This window comes from Apium graveolens, chromosome 2 (genome assembly GCF_009905375.1).
Source record: "Apium graveolens cultivar Ventura chromosome 2, ASM990537v1, whole genome shotgun sequence".
Taxonomy (NCBI): Eukaryota; Viridiplantae; Streptophyta; class Magnoliopsida; order Apiales; family Apiaceae; genus Apium; species Apium graveolens.
This window is the reverse complement of record NC_133648.1, coordinates 311,804,080-311,820,730: the sequence shown is the minus strand read 5'-3', so window position 1 is coordinate 311,820,730 and position 16,651 is coordinate 311,804,080. Positions and strand designations below refer to the sequence as shown.

Sequence of the window (16,651 nt, the reverse complement as noted above, 5' to 3'; positions counted from 1 at the left end):
TTAGGAGCAATGAGGGGGAAAATTAAAATAGAATATCCTTAGAAATAACTGAAGGCGGGGTTCTAAATGGGCCTGGGTGCAACTCATTAATAGAATTAACTGGTGGACTTATAGACGAGGAAAATGATGGGTTGGACATAGAAGAGAGGAAAAGAAAACGTATTGGGCCTACGTCTAAAGGCACTATGGGAACAGATGATAATATACCAGGGTTTGAACATAGCAACAGTTCAAGCCAACACAAGAAAATTGTATTTTCTAAAGATGATTATACAGTATCCGGGAATTCATATTTGGCTAAGCTTGCGGCACAAGCTAGCCGACCATTATGAATTACTTAAGCTGGAACTTCAAAGGTTTGGGGAGCCTCCGTGCAGTTCGTATCTTTGGAGATTTGTTGAAATCTCATTACCCCGATTTTGTGTTCTTGATGGATACTTTGGTTGAAAAGGAAATCATAAAGGACTTATCAGAGAAATTTGGCTTTTATGACTATTTTGCAGTAGATAGAGTAGGGGGGAAGAGGTGGCTTGGCGATCATGTGGAGACGGACAGTAAACTGTATAGTGATTGATTCTTCAAATAATCATATTGATATTCATATTATGGAGGGGTCGAATATAGTATGGAGGCTGACATGTTTCTACGGATTTTCAGAAAGAAACAAACGTCAAGAATCATAAAATTTTATCAAAAGTTTGGTGAGGCATGATGATATTCCCTGGTGTATATATGGCGATTTTAATGATATACTTTTTGCTTCAGATAAATCTGGGCAGCATCTGCATCCTCAGACATTACTAGATGGGTTCAAAACTACTATTGAGGATTGTGGTCTGCTAGAGCTGGACCTGAAGGGAGGTGACTTTACATGGGAGAAGAGTAAAGGAACTGAAAACTGAGTTAGGGCGGCTTGATAGGGCGTTTGTTGATGTTAATTGGTGGAGGAAATTCCCTGTATGTAAGTTATATGTCTCTCATACTATTAAATTTGAACATGACCCAATCATTCTTGAACCTGTCAATGTGGAATTCTCAAGGAAGCAGTTTAGATTTAAATTTGAAAATATGTTGTTGCATGAGAAGTATTTTAAAGAGGATGTGGCAAAATTTTGAAAAGAAACCCTTAAAGTTCAACTTATTCCAAAACTTCTTTCTGTGTCTTCTTTTATGGCGAGGTGGGGTCGAAACTTCTTTCATAAGTTTCGAGATAAAGTCAAGAAACAGAAGCAAATTATTGAGGAGCTAGTTAATAGAAGTGATGAAGAGGGAGTTAAAAAGTATTTCGAGGAGTGAAAGAATCTTGACGACCTACTCTTACATGAGGAACTATATTGGAAACAGAGAGCCAAGGAATTTTGGCTAATTGAGGGAGATATTAACTCGAAGTTCTTTCACGCTGCTGCATCAAAAAGGAAGAAACTCAATCACATTACTCACCTCTACAATGATGAGAACGATTTGGTTAATAAGCAGGAGGATATGTGTATCGTGGTGTTAAAGTATTTTAGGGAGGTGTATGCAGGTAGCGAGGATAAGTCGAACCAGTTGGTTGATAATGGGGAACGAGTCATTACAGATGATCACAACAGAGAGCTTACAGCAGAAATAAATTTTGAGGAATTTACCACAGCAGTAAAGTAGATGCACCCAGATAAAAGTGCAGGCCCTAATGGATTTAGTCCGGCCTTTTTTCCAGCATTTTTGGAACCTGCCTGGAGAGGAAGTTTTTAAGTGCTGTAAAACTTGGCTGAATGAGTGCTTCTTCCCTGAAAATATAAATGACACGACCCTGGTTCTCATCCCAAAAAAATATAATGTACACCGAATGGCAGACCTTCGCCCTATAGCTCTGTGTAATATGTTATACAAAATTGTAGCAAAAGTCCTCGCAAACAGACTCAAACGTATTCTTCCTAGCGTAATTTCTGAAAATCGGTCGACATTTGTGCCGGGTAGAAATATCTCATATAACGTGTTAGTGGCTTTCGAAATATTACATTACATGAAAAAGAAGAATAGAGGAACGAGGGTGAGGTAGCTTTAAAGCTTGACATCTCAAAAGCTTACGACCGAGTAGATTGGGATTATCTGAGATGGAGGATGGAAGTAATGGGGTTTAGTAGCAGATGGATAACCTGGGTCATGCTTTGTGTTGCGTCGGTTAATTATTCGGTAGCTTTGAATGGGAGTACAGTAGGGCCAATAAAACCAAAGAGGGGGTTGAGACAGGGAGATCCGCTGTCCACATATCTATTTCTCTTTTATGTTGATGGTGTCTCTATCGCTCTTACTTCTGCTGTAACTAAAGGAAAGATTAACGGGTGTCAAATTTGTTCAACTGCCCCGCAGATAACCCACCTTCTGTTTGCGGATGATAACTTTTTGTTTTTTTAAGCTACTGAGGTCGAAGTGCAGGTCGTTAAAGGTCTGCTAAACGACTATGGTAATAAGTCTGGGCAGGTGATTAACTATCAAAAATCAGCTATTTTCAACAGGTACTTAGAGATATTCCGGGAGTACAAAATGGTCTTGAAGATAGCAAATACTTAGGTCTCCCTTCTCTGGTCGGGAGATCCAAGAAAGCAGTGTTTAGGTTTATTAAAGAAAGTGTGTGGAGAACGGTCCAGGACTGGAGTAATCAAATCCTTTCGAAAGCGGGCAAGACTGTTATGATCAAGAATGTTGCACAGACAATCCCCTCATATAGCATGTCATGTTTTTTAATTCCAAAAATGTTGTGTACAGAGATTGAAAAACTGATGAACAGTTATTGGTGGAAATCGAATGGCAGTAATAGTCGTGGCATAAGATGGATGAGTTGGAATAAAATGGCAGTACCAAAAAGTAGAGGCGGTTTGGGGTTCCGTGACTTACATGGGTTCAACGTAGCTCTATTGGGGAAACACGTTTGGAATTTTTTACAAAAGCTGGAATCATTAGTAACTCGTATATTCAAGGCTCGTTACTTTCCGGACAGACACATACTGCAAGCTCTTAAGGGTAATGATTCAAACTTTATTTGGTCAGGAATTTGGGAGGAAAAGGAGAAGTTGAAAGGTGGGTTTAGATGGGTGTTAGGAGATGGCAAGGCAAGGAAATAAGTATATTTATGGATCCATGGCTTCAGGGCAAGGTAGATTTTCGTGTGGAAGATAGCCATTTAAATATCATCAGGAATGAGAAGGTGTGCTTCTATTTCCATCCTAATAGCAAAGACTGAGATGTGCATAAGGTGGAACACGATTTTCATAGGGATGATAGCAAATTAATTCTTTAAACGAAAATTCCTCAAAGAGAAGTTAGGGATATAATAACGTGGATAGGCTCGAGCAAGGGTATATACACTGTCAAGACAGGTTATAGATTCTAGTTTGATCAAAATAATGCCGGTATCAACATGAATTCTCTTCAAGGCTGGAACATGCAGATTCCTCACAAATATAGAGTTTTTTTATGGACATTTTGTAAAAATAACATCCTGGTGAGATGGTTACTAAGAAGCAAATGAATCGCTACCAATTTCATTTGCCCAATGAGTGGTGTCGACATAGAACACGTAAGACATTTGTTCTGTGAATACTCTTATGCTCTGGAATGCTGGCATGTTATGGGAGTGGATATCAAGCTGGAAGATATAGAAGATGCCTCAATCTAGTTACTGGATCTAATTAGCAAGGGAAGTTCAGACATGGCCAATACTGCAGTAATTGTGTTATCCAGTATATGGTTTGCGAGGAATAAAAAGGTGTGGGAAGACAAAATCATAATCGGCGGTTACTGTGGATATATGCAGAAGACAAGTGCACGATTGGTAGGAAGCAAACATGTGCAAAATTGAAGGTCGAAACATACAATTTGAGCAACCATTAGAGAATCAAGTGAGCTGGAAACCACCAGAGGAAGGCTACCTTAAATTGAACGTGGATGCTGCATTAATTAAAGGTGAAAACATGTTTACGGTAGGGATGACTATTCGGGATGACGAAGGACATTTTGTAATGGGGAAAAATATGAAGATAGCAGGACAAGTTTCTGTGTTGGAGGCAGAAGCTAGAGGAATTCGCGAAGCAATCAACTGGGTGAACAATAATGGATTGCAGCATGTGGTGATCGAAAGTGATGCACAGCTTGTGGTTCAGGCCTTAAAGTCCGAGGAGAGTTACCAAGTGGAAGTTGGATACATCATTGATGAATGCAAGGAAATGTTGGAAAACTGAGCTGACCTATCTGTTATTCATATCAAAAATCAAGCAAACAAGGGTGCTCATTCGATGGCTAGAGTTCCATGTTTGTTAGATCATTGAAATATTTTCATGTCTCCACCAGACCTGTTAGTGGAGATGGTACCTAGTGAGTTCTTTGTTTAATGAAAGTTTCTTTCCTTCAAAAAAAAATATGCGGTAATATATGTTGTTTGAATGTTTTAATTGTAAAATAAATTCAAGTAAACACATATTCGATCAATTTTATAAGCAGGATGTCATCCAAAAAACTATCTTCTGATGCATCACATTGTTGCCCATAAAAATGAACTCCACAAGGGTCAACAGAGAGTGATTATCATTTTTCTTTAACTTTTTTCCCAGAAGTTTTAATCTTTCCACAAATTCTTTTTTGCAAAAAGTATGGGTCATTCGATATAGGCTAGTTTTAATATTAATAAATTAATATAGGACTGCCAAAAAAATTTGAAAATTTTGATATCCGTCAAAACATATGCGCTTGTATCTAAAATAAAACTGATATTATTCATATTTGAATCAAAAAATCGCGGATACAGATATAGACATATTTACATCCAATAATATGTTAATCTAGATAAATAAATTAAAATATTTAAATATTATATGTAAATTGAAATTTTTTCTATTAAATTTATAATGCATGTATGTGTGTGTATATACCTATATTCATTAAATAGTATGTACATACAAATTTTATATAATCGTAAAATAGTATAGACATAGAAAAATATTATTTGAGTTTAATAATTTAAAATAATAAAATTATATCGAAAAAATACATAAAAATTAATTTTTGAAAAAATTAAAATAGGATAAATCACTCTTATATTAATTTTTAAAGATTAATTTTTAATTTTCACAATATATTTTACAACTTTTTTAAATTTTTAATTAAAATAAAAAATCGGAGTTTTAATCTTCGCTATATGGATATTATCTGTATCCAAATAATATTCATCAGATCCGTATTCAGATATTATCCTCTGAATATTTTCGAAATTAAATATAAATACGGACATAAAGTTTTGAATTCGGATTCAAATACGGATACAATAATATCCGTATTCAAATTATCAGTTCTAACGTGTCCTAGTTGACCAAGAGGCCAAGATTAATACCAAACTACAGCATCTACGCCGTACATATACATGTTGTAGTTGTATACTCCATATAAAACTTACCTGATGTTTTTCACCACATCTTAAAACGATCTGTTCTTCTCGATCCAATTTTAAGCAAACACTTCTTAAATGATTAAAAGACCAATTTTTTTCAAGAACCTAATAATCAAGACTCAACCTTTCAAACATCTCTACACTTCTTCAACTCAACAATCTATACCCTTTTTAAACCTATCAAAATGCATCACATTATTACAATCTTTTGCCCAAAACAATCAACTCCAACAGGGCCAAAAGCTTCACTCTTACATGCTCATAAATGGCTTCATTTTCTCTCCATCTTTAACCACTAGCTTAATCAACATGTACTCTAAAGGCAATAAAATGGCCTATGCATTGTCTGTTTTCAACACTTGTTTACATGATCACAATGTGTATAATTACAATGCTATTATATCTGGACTAATTGATGATCATAAGTTGGCTTTTCAATATTTTCTTGAAATGAGGTTGATTGAATTTATAATGCCTGATAAATTTACTTTCCCATGTGTAATTAAGGCGTGTTTGGATGTTGTAGAGGTGAAAAAGATTCATGGGTTGTTGTTTAAATTTGGATTGGAGTTGGATTTGTATGTGGGAAGTGCTTTGGTGAATTGTTACCTGAAGTTTGGGTTTGTTGAAGATGCAGAAGAGGTGTTTGAGGAAATGTCTGTGAGAGATGTTGTGCTTTGGAATGCGATGATTACGGGGTTTTCGCAGATTGGGCAGTTTGATAAGGTTTTGGAGGTTTTTGGAAGGATGAAAGATCAAGGGGTTGTTCTGAGTAAATATACGATTACGGGAATTTTACATGTTTTTGGTATGAAAGAGGGGATTGACAATGGAAGGGCATTGCATGGGTTTGTAGTGAAAATGAGTTATGATTCTTGTCTTGCAGTTTCAAATGCGTTGATCGATTTTTATGGGAAATGCAAGTGTGTGGATGATGCTGTGGGGATTTTCGAGATGATGCATGAGAAGGATATTTTTTCGTGGAATTCGATTATATGTGTTCATGAACAGAGGGGTGATCATTATGGAACTTTGAAGTATTTTAGAAGGATGGTTTTTGCTGGGATGCAGCCTGATTTGGTCACTGTTAGTACTACTCTTCCAGCCTGTGCTCATTTGGCAGCTCTGAGGATTGGTAGGGAGATTCATGGTTATATTATCACTAGTGGACTGAAGAAACGTAAAGATGGCAAAGGTCCTGATGCTTTGCACATCGACAATGCTATTATGTACATGTATGCAAAGTGTGGGAGTTTGGGAGTCGCTCGGTTGGTTTTTGACAAGATGAGCTATAAAGATACAGCATCATGGAACATTATGATTATGAGCTATGGAATGCACGGGCTTGGCAACGAGGCGTTAAATACTTTTTCTTGTATGTGCGAAGCACAACTGAAGCCTAATGACGCTACATTTGTTGGGATATTGTCTGCATGCAGCCATGGAGGCCTTTTGAGCCAAGGGCGGATGTTTCTTGATCAAATGCATCAGATATATGGTGTAGTACCAACTATTGAGCACTATAGCTGTGTGATTGACATGCTTGGTCGTGCTGGTCAGCTTGAGGAGGCATATAAATTACTAACAACGATGCCAGTTGAGGGCAACCCGGTGGTATGGAGAGCTTTCTTAGCAGCATGCCGGCTTCATGGAAATGCAGACTTGGCTGAGGTAGCTGCCAGTATGATATATAAGCTTGAACCTTTGCATTGTGGAAGCTATGTACTAATATCCAATGTTTACGGGGCTGAAGGACGATATAAAGAGGTATCAGAGATAAGACATACGATGAGAGAACATAATGTGACGAAGACGCCAGGTTGTAGTTGGATCGAACTTGATAACGGTGTGCATATCTTCCTTACCGGTGATAGAACACATGCAGAAGATTACCACATCAATACTGCATTAAACCACTTGACTTCTTGTCTAAGGGATTACAAATGTCTCCCATATAAGTTACATGGGGCATTATAGATAAAAGAACATTGTAATCCAAGCTGCAATAAATTATTTCAACAGCTTTAGAGCAACAGCTTAAAGCATAGGAGTAATTTTTTTTACATTGTACTCCCTCCGTCCCAGAATACAAGTATCTTTGACTTTTTAAGCATATTTTAAAGTAAATAAAAATTATCGTTCCATAAATTATTTTTCAAATTTTCTTTTACCGGATAAAAGTATATATATTAAATTATAATTCAAGAAAAGAAAAACTTGGAAAAAAATATTCAGGATTATGACTTTTATACATCTTAAAATACGCGTAAAAAATAAACAACTTGTATTTTAGGACAGAGGGAGTAATAGTCAGACAACATTCTTTGAAAACAAAATTCTCAAGTCAAGAACCAGAATTGAGAATATCAAAACATAACAGAAGGAACTGAAATTTGTGTAACTAAAAGATTACATTTTAACTTCAACATAATAAATAACTGGAATCCAAGTAGAAGTGCAACTAGACATTAGAATGAACGAATTGAATAAACGAACATATAACTGCAATTGTGTCCCATATACATTACAAATTACATGCGGGCATTATATATAAAAGAACATTTTACTCCAAGCTTCAATAAATTATTTCAACAGCTTTAGAGCAACAGCTTAAAGCATACAATTATTTACATTATACTTTTGAAAGAGTACATATTCAAACAACAATCTCAGAGAACAAAAGTCTCAAGTCAAGAACTAGAATTGTGAATATCAAAATTCAAAAAACAGAAGGAACTGAAATTTGTGTAGCTAAAAGATTACATTTTAATATTGCAAAATAAAAAATTACAGGAATCCAAGTACAAGTGCAACTAAACATTAGAATGATGCACCTTAATCAACATATTGAATGTTTTCCAGCAAATATCACAATCAAGGGTTTCTGCTTGAGCACAAAGAATCAGCAGAAACTTTAGCGTTCCAGCATGAGCGGTAACTTAAATGTCTTCAGGGAATTGCCAGTTTGAAACTCATTCAGAATATGGACCCATTAAAACCAACGTTTGTGTGCTGAAACCAACATTGGGAGAGGGGTAGGACACAAAGTTTATTGCAAAACTGGGATGAAAATATAGCACTGAGGCGGAAATAATATATCACCTGAACACGGTAGAACTTACTATAAAATCCAGAACTATCTGTTAAAAGCTTTGCTTGAAGAATTTCTGTTATAGTTAATCTCAATGTAGCAAAACACTCGGCCCAAGTCCCCCAAATGGAGATCAATTCTTCACATCTACTTGGCTCTTCAGTACCAACATATAAAATTAAGTCCTGTATTCAAAAGAATCATCACATACTAAATAATAAACAAGAAACAAGAACGAGTAATTCAGTGACTCGCCATTATAACATATCATTGGGCAAGAACTTACGTGAGAAACTAGATTAGAATATTGGACAAATCAAATTCCAAGGCAATTGTCTACATGTTAAGGCTATATCTGTCTCAACTTCCTTGTCATTTGGGATGAAGATGGCAACGTGTGATAGACCAACGGTCAACTCGAAATCAACTCAAAATTAAATAATAAAAAACAAAAAAAAAACTTGGAACGAAGTCAATGACTTATTCATCACAAATGTACTCACCTGAATTTGTATACACTAACTAAAGGAACATATCATCCACATATACAGTGCAATGTACAAATGCTACAAATTCCGGCCATGATTTAGGCAGCAACTCTAATGGCTTCTTGAGAATATTATAGGTAATGACAGGTGGTCAACATAAACATATTCAAGTATTGTAGGGCGTGTATAATAGATTACTGATTGCCAGGGCCGACCCTGAGTTACAAGATGCCACATGCGGTCATAAAATTTTTTGCCCCTACAATAGCAAAATCATTAATCAAGTCTTCGAAATTAGAATTTGCAAGCATATCCTTCTCTATTGATATCATAGCTAACTCATTCAACCCTTCTTGTCACATATTAAAGCTGAGATACGACTAGATTAATTTTAACTTGGAAAAACTTCGTTCTGCAGAAGTCACTGTAATCGAAATGGTTAACAATATTTTACAAGCAATTATCGCAATAGGATAGCAACCTTCCATGTTTTTTAAATACTTCAACATATCAACCACCTTTTTCACTTCTACAGATAAGTTTAAAATTCTTAACCCAAGAAACGGGACATTTCCATCAATATCAGAAACAAAATCATTCTTTAAAAATTCTTCAAGATTCATGCGAGAAGCATTCAAACTATCGTCACTTAAGCACTTCAACTTTGTCAAATTAAATAGAAACCCAAAAGTGTGCTCATATATTTGAAATTGTTCAAACCTGGATTGAAGTGATATATCGACATGATCTAACAAGCATATGAAGTAATTCACTTTAAAAGATTGTTCAGCTGATAAAATGACATCTTCGCCACATTCATCGAACTGTTTTCTTCTCTTTTCGGCATGTTTCCCACGGAAATTAGGCTAAATCTCCATCTCATTACAATTTTCCTAGCTTCTTTCATACCTCTTTTGAAACCATGCTCCCTGCAATTTTGAATATAAGAAATAAGCCCTTTTAATTGTGTAATAGCAACTCCAATATCCTTTTTTTCAGTTTGTAAAAGCTTGCTCACATAATTGATAGAAAACAACATGTCATGCCAAATAATGTACTAAACAAAAACTCAAAAATTAGAATTCTCTTTCGCCCGAGCTTAGCTACTTGGCTGAGGATCATCCTTTTGTTGAGCTAAGTGAATTAGAGCAACTAATTTTTTATTTTGTACTTTGAAACTTTTTATATAATTCGCTAAATTTTTTTTAAATTTTTTTTACTTTAAAAAATCTTAAGTAATTCTCTAAATTATTTTTTTAAAAAAAAAACTATTCTGGATACCCCATGGCATGGCTTGTATTGCTTTAACTCGGGTTAGCCCTCGATTGTGTATGGATAAATTAGTGTATAATTTTATTTACAAGATAACTTTTTTATTTATTTCATAAGCTTTCAAGTTTTGTTCCTTTACTCATTGCCCTATTTGATTTATATATTTTATCATATTAAATTTGTCTTTCTTATACTTCATCATATTAAACTCGAGTTGATTATAAACAAAAATGAATCTATTTAAAAAGTTCAATTTTCTCATGAAGAAATGCAAAATCTTGATGGTTTATAAAGTTTCAACCCACTCTAACTAATCAAAGATTAAACAATATTTAACTATTATTTTAAAAGATATTGAAATCTTCATTGTTTAATTATTGAATTTTATAATATAAACTTTTTGTTGTCACTTTACCACAAAAATTTATAAAAGATATTATCATTGTCATAATTAAAACTATTGTAAAAATAACTATTATAAAATTAATTTCTGAATTTGCCATATAACAAACAGTTTTAGCTAAAGTTAATTCATTTGAATTTTTTTCAGGTTTGGGTTTTTTTTGAAGTAGGATAAGCCTTTTGGACATAGAATATTAGCTAAAAGAAAATAAAAATTTTGCTCCTATTAAAAAAGTTCAGCAAACTTTCAGTCCAAAATTAGGTTAAACTTTTTGTTCTTTTTTGCTAAATTTTAGCTTTAATCTTAATATCATATTTTAAAAACTAGAAACTAGAAACGATAGTACACCATATGTATCTTAACCTCAGGTAGGTAGGAGGTCCCCACATCAAGCTTATGCTCATATATAGAATACAAAATATAAACAAAGTGAAAATTTGATTAACAAAACAGAAGTTCTGTCCATTTCAAAATTTGAATATTATTAATTAAAACATTTTGCTCAAATCTTTAAATATTGTGTTTGCCTTACAGCAGCATGCCTCTCAAATTATTAGCTTGCTTATTTAAATTACTAAAACATTTGTTCCCAAAATTATACCTCGATAAATGGATACAAATTAAACCTATTTTAATAATGATAATGACAAAAATGAACAAGGCTAAAATCCCAATTTGAATTTAGATAAACTTTATCAAAGGTTGGTTAAGCTAGGTAAGAACCAGTAACAAATTGTCCATGACTCTGAGAGAAGGACAGCCAAACACACAAGAACAAATACTTGAAAGAAATCCGATATCGCCATTCACATCCTGTAACTACCGTATCCTCCTAGACCAGATGATCCGTAGTAATACTGTGCTTCATATTGTTGACTTCCAAAGGAAGATGATGGATAACTATTCTTCATCTGCGAGTACAACGACCTCGAATCCAATTCTGTCGCGCCATAACTTCTGGGAATAACTTCCTTGTGGTTGTTTACACATTCCTTCATATTATTAAAAAATAAATTAGTTAGAATTTTAGTAGTCGACTATATATTATGTTTCTCAAAGGTTGATATATCATAATTGCAGTCACTCTTTTTTTCTTATATGCGTCATGTTCAATTCATCAATTTAACAAAATAAAACCAGCAATTTCATAAAATGACATTATCGATTATCTTTAAGTAATATACATATAGCAAGGTTCTATTAGGAACTTATATTACATGGGGAAGTTGGGGAACCATCTAATTTATTAACATTTTCTGTTCTGTTAGTATGTTACATCATTGAACATATATTGTGTAATTTGTTTTTTATTATGGTCTTGAAGTCTTGAACATATATTTTTTTAATATGTTTTCTCTTATGTACTTAGAGTTACATAATTTTACAGAATATATTTCAAATTTTTCAATCATTATTAATATATATATATATATATATATTAATCATCAATTAAACATCTAATCTAGATAATTGAACCATTATAATTCAATGGGGTCAGGTCGAATAGCGGAGATTGGTTAATTTGAGACTAGGTCTCCTGACTTCCCCAACTAACAGTTAGTTCCTATTAGGCTATTAAAAACTTAGCTTATAGAAACACACACGCAGGCAAGCGCGGACACACACACATATGGGGATGCATTCAGATTCTTGACCAACGGTACCGACTTGGCGTAAATCATAATACCATGCAAGTCCACCGAATATATATGCTGTGTTAACCTGAATAGAATAAAACTGGAAGAGAATGAAATAAAATTTGTAGTCTTTTATTTGGGCAATATTTATAATTTTTATTCCTTTTTCCATTCATTTCCTAGATATCTAAACGAGAACACTAACCCACCAATTTAGGAATTGGGATGGAATGCTCTTTTTTCTCTTTCAACACTACTTTACAAGCTTCATCTAAAAAAGTTTCTAATCATTAATATTTGTTCACTATTCCCTCCTACATCCTTTCATTCTCCTTAGTTCATAATTTTTCATTCCGTTCCTTCCCCATTCCATTCTCTTCAAGTGAACACAACCATAGTAATGTAACTTCAACGGTCCACTGATATACTAAATAAAGATAACAGCATGCCAAATATATTATAACAAAAAAAAAGTATTTACCTGAATTAGTTGCTGAGCAGCCTGAACTTGTGCTGAGTTCCCTTTAATTTCCACAGTGATCTCATCTGCTAGACCCATGCTCTCTTGCACGGTGAGGATAGCACCACTGCTACGCCGAATATATGCAATCTTGGACCCTCCTACCCCAATAATATCATCACAGTATGTGAGCGGAATTTGCATTGTTTGTGCTACCTTTTATTCAAAAGTTACAAAAATATGTCACTGTCAGAAACACTTAATATAGATAAATAATATGCCAGAATGTGTTATAAAAATGAAGTCCAAAATAGAAATCTACTAAGCGCGAAGGCTCTAATAAATATTACAGAACTATTTCAGATAGCACAATCTGATAAGTCATGCTCTAATTACAATGCGAAGGCCCGCCTTCCGACAAAATCTAACTTATCGTTTTGATACTAAATACATCTAAACAGTTGTAAGACGTGTATTCTATTGTAACGGAACTAATAAATAGCTAATCATTATCGTTTTGTCGAACCTGAGTTATAATAGGCCCACCAGCAAGACCACGCCCCGCAGAGGACATCCCTGAAAGTCCAGTATCTTGTCCATAATATGACAACCCAGCCAAAGAGAACTTAGAGTCCAGATTCCTTTCGCGGTCATACTGAGCCTCCCTCTTTAGTAAAAGTGAATAATCATTGCTACCTATTCCAGCATCCATGGTAGGGCGCATCATTGTCTTGTCAGCCCAATTTTCAACATGTCGATCTTGTGACACCATTTGTGGGACTATTGTACTATTATTCTGTAATACACATTAGCGGAATCTTAGTACTCCCTAGGATAAAGCAGCAAAACACAACACTAATTTTAGTTCAAAATATACAGTTAAACAAGTACATAAACATGCACTTACATTCTTCTCGAACAAGGGAAGAACACTGTGATCGACCAAAAATTTCCTCAGGTGCCCCACCACAGATTCAAGAGCTTTAATAACCTTAACGGCCTCTCCTTGCACCTCCACAACCTTCTCATCTGCATTGACATAGGTTGGGACTTCATCTACAAAGAAAAACTTAGTGTTAGATTAATTATTAGAAAAATATTAGTTATTGAAAATTTAGGCAAGTAAGAAATATAAACTCATGAAGTTGCGGATACCAAGTCTGCAGGCGCTTTTACAAACAAAAACATATGAAACCTAATGTGATTTCGCATAGAAGATATCAAAACCAAACAAAAATAACGGGTAAAAGTTCACCGGGAACTATAGCCCCCACTCGCCCTAAAATAGGTCCACCTCTGACTACTGACAATTATCCTGGACCGACATATATACTTCAAGCAGACAAAGCAATAAAGCATCAATAGATATTTGTGTTAATACATTTCACTTGCTCAATCTTAGGTGTAGTCTTCCCAAGAAATAAATATTGTGCATATTTGAAGAAATTTCTCACTCTCTCCGATCCTAGTTAGACACAATGCACTCAATTTTAAATTTTAAAATTATAATTGCTCAGCTCAAAATGCACAAGCATGTTTCTAAAAGCATCTATTTTTAAGTTAGTAGTCACTTTAAATTAATTTGTTTTTTTAGTATAAGAAAAAAAAACAATTAAAACATTCAGCTGGACTATGTAGTGAAACTAGAATTGTGGAGTTCGCAGGGCACATGTACCAAAAGTCAAAGTGTCAGACACTGAGAGTTGAGGTAGAATCAACTTCTTGACATCACATTTCACTCCCATAGTGAAGTAAAACATTCAGCTGCAATATTATTTAGAAATTCACCTAATAGTGTATTGAATAATTTTTTCAAAGTGGATGTGACAAGGAAGCAATACACACTAAAGAAACACCTGAATGGAATACAGCATTAAGCAACATAAAACTAAACCACGGTGACAGTTCATTATGATCTATGTATAACTGGAAAATCTTCAACACATAATCCTCTCATTAGTCCACTTTTTTTGCAATTCTTAATTACTTCTTCCACGAATTTTGGCTGCATTCTTTTTTTTTACTAGTTAAACACACTCACACACCCGCCTTGTCTTCGACAAGGTTCGAACCCTCGACATACCATGAAGGAAACGAGGGAGATACCGCTTGCATTCATTTAATACATGTTTTAACTTAAAAGACGTCATCAAAGATAGTTAAGGTTGACTTCAACTTCTTTAAGAAATAACATAAATGTGTGTGTAATTGCCAAGAATAGTCCCCCGCATCACTAATAGTGCGTAATCTAGTACGAGTATTTAATCTACAATCTACACCTAGTTATCCAAAATTGAAACATACCATTTGAAAGAACCCGAATGGAGGCACCAGAACTCTCCTGTATCGACTTAATCGTAGATCCCTGCTTTCCGATCAGATTAGTAGCATGTGGTGAAGGCACCAATAACTTAATTGAACAATATGCAATTGAAGCAGCTCCGGGTAATTTCGCATCTTCATCACTCTCAGGTAGTCCATTGACACGTTTAGCAATTCTTAGTACCGCATTCATTGCAGGCGACACCGCCGCTTCAGGTTCCTCTTTACCCGATATCAAAACCTAAATATCAGCCAAACAAAGCATTATACCTTCAACTTCATATAATTATTTCCAATAAGCATATCACACCCCTATCCCTATTAGCCTAAATAAACAGCAATTAAGCCCAAACAAATATAAATATACAAAAATAAAATACATAACAACTCATTTAGTACTCAATAAACTTACTAATCATTACCAGTTTTCTATGAGAAGACACAGAGATTTTAAATTTCGATAAAATTAGCACCTCACAGTCACCAAATTAGAATAGAAATATAAGCAGTAGGTAAGCCCTAAATATATATAATAGAACTATACTAGCTAAGAATGTACTTTAACGTAAATGAATAAATTCTCTGAAACCCTAACACTTAAAGAGATCCAGAGAGGGACGGAGAGGGAGAGAGACAGAGGGAGAGAGAGGGGGAGGGAGGGGGAGAGAGAGAGGGGGGGAGCGAGAGGGAGGGAGGGAGAGGGAGGGAGAGAGAGAGAGAGAGAGAGAGAGAAAGAGAGAGAGAGAGAGAGAGAGAGAGAGAGAGAGAGAGAGAGAGAGAGAGAGAGAGAGAGAGAGAGAGAGAGAGAGGAATAATACAATTCGATCAGGAGAGGCAACAGGACCATCAAGAACACGAACACGAGCACGAGTTTCCTCACAGAGCTTCTTAATTGCATCTCCTTTTCGCCCAATTATACTCCCTACTTTCAAAACAGGAACTATAAGTCTATAGACTGTGTCTCCAGGCCAACCCGGAAACTTTCTTACCTCCGACTCAGTTGTAGCAGCCGCACCGAGTTGTGACTCGGTTGTAGGCGACATCGTTGCCACGGCGGCGGTGTCGGTGGGATCGACGGAAGCCATTGAATGAGGTTTTAGGGTTTTCTTGTATATTCCGATTATTTTCTAACGGTGAAATTTATGTTCAGCTACGCACACTAGGGGGAAACTAGAGAGATTTATACTTTATTCGATATTTTATTTGGTCACAAAAAATTTACAAAGCCTTTTTATGTTTTATTACGGTATTTAGGCCCAAAATAAAGGTATCAATTAAAATTATAGCAACTCTAACAACTTATCTATTTGGAATTTTAAAATCTAATATAAGGAATATGGAGAGAAAAACTATTTCAACAATATTCATTCCAATAATTCCTTAAATTACTAAGATCCACTAAAATATTATTCTCATTCCTTATTTTTAGCTAAAATCTCTCATCTTTTAACTTATATTTTATAATATATATTTGAAATAAACACTTTCTCTTTCTTCACTTTATGTAATAATGGGCCTGTTTGGCAAATCTTATAAGCCAGCTTATTGGCTTATAA

General features: G+C 34.8%; 3 protein-coding genes across 10 annotated transcripts; 2 read left to right on the top strand and 1 right to left on the bottom strand.

Annotated features, from left to right (window-relative positions):
- Window positions 1-2,112: 2,112 nt before the first annotated feature.
- Window positions 2,113-3,104, top strand: LOC141703502 (putative mitochondrial protein AtMg00310). The gene is made up of 3 exons (XM_074507019.1): window positions 2,113-2,301; window positions 2,419-2,498; window positions 2,771-3,104. The coding sequence occupies exons 1-3, from the start codon at window positions 2,113-2,115 to the stop codon at window positions 3,102-3,104; spliced, it is 603 nt and encodes a 200-aa protein (XP_074363120.1).
- A 2,313-nt stretch (window positions 3,105-5,417) lies between these two features.
- Window positions 5,418-7,559, top strand: LOC141708740 (pentatricopeptide repeat-containing protein At3g14730). The gene has a single exon (XM_074512505.1). The coding sequence runs from the start codon at window positions 5,498-5,500 to the stop codon at window positions 7,397-7,399; it is 1,902 nt and encodes a 633-aa protein (XP_074368606.1). The 5' UTR covers window positions 5,418-5,497; the 3' UTR covers window positions 7,400-7,559.
- Window positions 7,560-8,037: 478 nt separating this feature from the next.
- LOC141708739 (RNA-binding KH domain-containing protein PEPPER) lies at window positions 8,038-16,273 on the bottom strand. Of its 8 annotated transcripts, none has more exons than XR_012569660.1 (7): window positions 15,914-16,273; window positions 15,078-15,336; window positions 13,681-13,829; window positions 13,300-13,569; window positions 12,795-12,989; window positions 8,525-9,930; window positions 8,038-8,434 (listed from the first exon to the last, which is right to left on the bottom strand). XR_012569660.1 is itself a non-coding variant. In XM_074512504.1 (6 exons), the coding sequence occupies exons 1-6, from the start codon at window positions 16,178-16,180 to the stop codon at window positions 9,895-9,897; spliced, it is 1,176 nt and encodes a 391-aa protein (XP_074368605.1). In that variant the 5' UTR covers window positions 16,181-16,273; the 3' UTR covers window positions 8,038-9,894. The 8 variants fall into 8 exon arrangements, 2 of the variants coding, with proteins under 2 accessions (XP_074368605.1, XP_074368604.1); XR_012569664.1 differs by having other exon boundaries at window positions 8,545-9,930; XR_012569661.1 differs by having other exon boundaries at window positions 8,038-8,698; window positions 8,800-9,930.
- Window positions 16,274-16,651: the final 378 nt, after the last annotated feature.

Excerpts from the sequence above, each read along its gene's own strand:
- LOC141703502 (XM_074507019.1), top strand. The coding sequence starts at position 2,113 with ATGGGGTTTAGTAGCAGATGGATAACCTGGGTCATGCTTTGTGTTGCG. Across the intron at positions 2,302-2,418 it reads CTATCGCTCTTACTTCTGCT|GTCGTTAAAGGTCTGCTAAA; the intron begins GTAACTAAAGGA and ends GTCGAAGTGCAG. Across the intron at positions 2,499-2,770 it reads AAATCAGCTATTTTCAACAG|TTATTGGTGGAAATCGAATG; the intron begins GTACTTAGAGAT and ends ACTGATGAACAG.
- LOC141708740 (XM_074512505.1), top strand. The coding sequence starts at position 5,498 with ATGATTAAAAGACCAATTTTTTTCAAGAACCTAATAATCAAGACTCAA.
- LOC141708739 (XM_074512503.1), bottom strand. The coding sequence starts at position 16,180 with ATGGCTTCCGTCGATCCCACCGACACCGCCGCCGTGGCAACGATGTCG. Across the intron at positions 13,830-15,077 it reads CATTCGGGTTCTTTCAAATG|ATGAAGTCCCAACCTATGTC; the intron begins GTATGTTTCAAT and ends TTTTCTTTGTAG. Across the intron at positions 12,990-13,299 it reads GTGGGCCTATTATAACTCAG|GTAGCACAAACAATGCAAAT; the intron begins GTTCGACAAAAC and ends TTTGAATAAAAG.